The 3,706-nt window shown below is 33.9% G+C and overlaps 1 protein-coding gene across 1 annotated transcript; it reads left to right on the forward strand.

Annotated features, from left to right (window-relative positions):
- The first annotated feature begins 1,008 nt into the window (after positions 1 to 1,008).
- Positions 1,009 to 1,432, forward strand: LOC123938833 (protein S100-A6-like). The gene has a single exon (XM_046000563.1). The coding sequence runs from the start codon at positions 1,050 to 1,052 to the stop codon at positions 1,320 to 1,322; it is 273 nt and encodes a 90-aa protein (XP_045856519.1). The 5' UTR covers positions 1,009 to 1,049; the 3' UTR covers positions 1,323 to 1,432.
- The last annotated feature ends 2,274 nt before the right edge of the window (positions 1,433 to 3,706 follow it).

The raw sequence follows: 3,706 nt of genomic DNA on the forward strand, positions 1-3,706 counted from the left end.
CATGATCCTGACATTTTAGCATGAATACTTTTTAGCTGGTCAGATTTGTATTTTGATGTATTTTAAGTGTTTAATCTCAGATATCAAGGTTGATCAAAATTTGAACATATCTGATTTGCAGAAGAATGAATCTGTCAGTCTTACAGTGTTTAAAATAATGAACAAATATGTTAGCCATATAAACTATGGATTTCTTTGTATATTACTATTATAAATTAGGTAAAATTTGTCAATGTGATCAATTTCATGTTTTTTAATTTCAGAAAATGTAATCCAATGTATTGAAGAATAATAACACTGGCTTTTTCATAGAATTATTACTATAATGCAATTAACAAAGTGTATTAACAGTTTGGATGAACAGTGCTTCATGTGTGTTAATATACACGTATGCATACTTGCACATGTACATATATAGTTTTAATTATAGTATCAATGTTTTAAATAGAATTTAATTTGTCTGAGCAATTTTTGATATTTGTTTTGGTCAGTGAGCATTATTAATTCTACCATGCCACTGATCATCTGTATCTGATTTCCTAAATAATTATTTTGAACAGAAATCATATTTCCCTTTTTCCAGGTTGGTTTTCCTCATCAGTATCACATGTCAAACAGCATCTTGATGAAGAAAAAGAGAAAGACTCAACAGTCTAATTTTAAATTTAGAGGGATGTCTTTACATCTTCATCCTTGACCTCAAAAGTGCAGATATTTTAAAACAAGCATTTTAAAACTTGGGCTTTTTATTTGATTAAAAGTAGTAAGTAAGGGAATCAGAACTTTATATTTTTGCTTACCTGAAAACATCAAACTTGATACAATTTTTCAAAAAGTATTATTATCCTGATTTACTTTCACATGTCATTGCTACAGTGCTTCCTTTTTTTTCAAGAAAAGAAAGTAACCTTTCTTTTGTGAACTTATCTTTATCTTATTTTATAAGTAATTGTTTTTAGTAACAAAGAATTAATACATTTATAAGAATGTTTTAAAAACAGATCAGCGGACGCTCTCCCGGCGGAGCGCTCCGAGCCCAGTGCGCAGCCATGGCGTGCCCCCTGGACCAGGCCATTGGCCTCCTCGTGGCCATCTTCCATAAGTACTTGGGCAGGGAAGGCGACAAGAGCACTTTGAGCAAGAAGGAGCTGAAGGAGCTGATCCAGAAGGAGCTCACCATCGGCGCGAAGCTGCAGGATGCTGACATTGCAAAGCTCATGGAGGACCTGGACAGGAACAAGGACCAGGTGGTGAACTTCCAGGAGTACGTCACCTTTCTGGGGGCCTTGGCTTTGATCTACAATGACGCCCTCAAGGGCTGAAGACAAATCAGGAGGAGGAGACTCCCGTGAGCGGGCCTGCCCAAGTCCAATACTGTGCTGGGTAGTTGTTCAATAAATGTCTTTTTTGGGTCAAAAAAAAAAAAAAAAAACCAGAAGATCACAATATGTGGAAACTTAAAGACAAGTGATTCTATTCATTTTTAAATATAAAATTGAAAAGTAATGTTTCTTATAATTTTTAAAGTGTGGTATGAACAGTATTTGAAAAGATTCATAGATCTGTGTTCTATCTAGTATTACAGGATATAACTGATAGCTATGGTTTCAGTTCTAGGAAATCATTTTAGATCCTTATTTGCCCAGGGGATTAGTTAAACAAATGTCCCTAACCTATTTAAATTTGTCATCTCAATTGAAGATAGGTCTCAAGAAAGTGAATTGGTGGACCCTGAAACACGGGGACGCACTTTGTGGCTGTCCTATTCTTGGAAGCTAAAAGGTAATTACAAATCACAGAGGTGGCAGTGGTTCGAAGGGGTCAGGTTAGAAAGACAAGGAGAAAAATTATGGTCTAATTAAAAAAAAAAAAGGATGTGTGTTTAAACCCAATTGAGTTATTTAATGAGTAGATTTAGAGGAAGGATGGTACCCTGTCATACCACTTTGGCATACTGAATAGCTCAAGGGGAAAACGTTGCAAGGAAGTTTAATTAATTTCCTTCATCGAATCCTCTGTTAACACTGAACAAGCCTCTGTCACATGCATCATATGAATTCCAAGGACAAAGCAAAAGCCATTTAAAAGTAGTCATATCCCAATAAGGTTATTAAGAGACCACTTCTAGGTTCTTCATTAAAGTTAATGCTCTTAACAATAATGCCATTAAAAAAAAAACATATTACAGTCTGGCAGTTTCACAAAATATTGATTGCTTTGGTGTGTCCTTATATACTAACTTAATATATTTTCAAGTAACTTGGTGAGACAAAAGTCCAGGTTATTTAGTTCCAGCTTGTTGTGAAAGATTGAAACTGCTGTAACAGCTTCAAATAGCAATAGCTCAAGCCTTTGGGTCTATCAGTTTCTGTATCTAAAATTGAAGGCCAGCCTTACAGCTCTTGTGTTTTATCGAGAGCTTTTCTTTCTCAGGGTCACACAAAGGGGTAGGAGATTAATGAGGTGACATATTAAAAAGTTTTATGAGTGATAAATATTATCCCTATTTTTCTGCAGGAAGAAATGGAGTCATATGTAGGTTAAGTAACCATTAAAACTGTTATTCTTTAAAAGGATCATTTATGCTTCATTTAACTGCATTCCAAGCACTTATTCCCTGCTACTACTCTTAACTGTCACTTTGAATGCCAAAGGTGGGGTGAGGGTAGGTATCATGTATAAAAATATGCAAATTTTGAATCACTCAAACTGTCTTTTCAAATGTAGATCAATATATCAAGTTTAATGCTAAAAGAAGCTAAAAGAAGTTTTTTGCTTACTCTTTGCCAAAAAGCTTCTAATTTTACTGACATTTTCTTTAATGTAATTGGAGGTGAATGTGGTGGAGAAAAAGAAGTAGATTTGCATATAACCCTTCAGTAAACTTACTTTCCTCAACCTCTAATAGACTTTCGACTGAAAAGATGGTGTAGAAATAGTGTTTATAGGAGCGAGAATGCTTCCCCTTCAATAGCCATAGGGCAGGTTTGAAGAGAATGACATCCTATCTTAAAGGAGTTTTTTTTTTCCTGGTCAAAATGCAGCTTAATTCAGCACCAGAACTATAATTGTGTGTTCTGTTAGGTACAACATTTTCAGCAGAACAGAGATAAAGTATCATTTTAACAATGAATTCTCCATTAAGGTTTTGAAGAATATATTTTCAGCACCATGGGTAGAATGGAGAATATCTTACAGTGAACTGGGAAAGGACGTGGGAAAGTTAAAACAAAGTGAAGTAAAATAAATAAAAAGGCATTATTTTACATGACATAAAATTTGATTAATAATTTTATAGTGTTAAACATAGCAAAACATGCTAAATAAAATGAAAACTAATGTAAGTGGCTAACGAGAATTTTCTAGTGGATTTATTCATCTGTAGAAATAAAGGCTAAGATAGAGAACATGGAAATATTTTTTTTAAACTCCCATACAAAATATTAAGAACCCATTGATACCAGAAAAGTTATTTGTTTTTAGACCTCCAATGTGAGTGTTAGTAGTTGTTTCAATGTCCCTAAATCCTTCATCAATGAATTTCAGATTTCTATATATTGAAGAGCTTTAGCATGAATATTTTAAAGAAATTAACTCAAATGACACATAAGAAATAGAGGAGGAAAAGAGAGGAAATGGAGGAAGAAGAGACAAGTACAAAGGAAAATACATTAATTGACATCAGCAAAAACAAACCATCAGTGTC

The sequence above is a fragment of the Meles meles genome, chromosome 3 (assembly GCF_922984935.1).
Source record: "Meles meles chromosome 3, mMelMel3.1 paternal haplotype, whole genome shotgun sequence".
NCBI lineage: Eukaryota > Metazoa > Chordata > Mammalia > Carnivora > Mustelidae > Meles > Meles meles.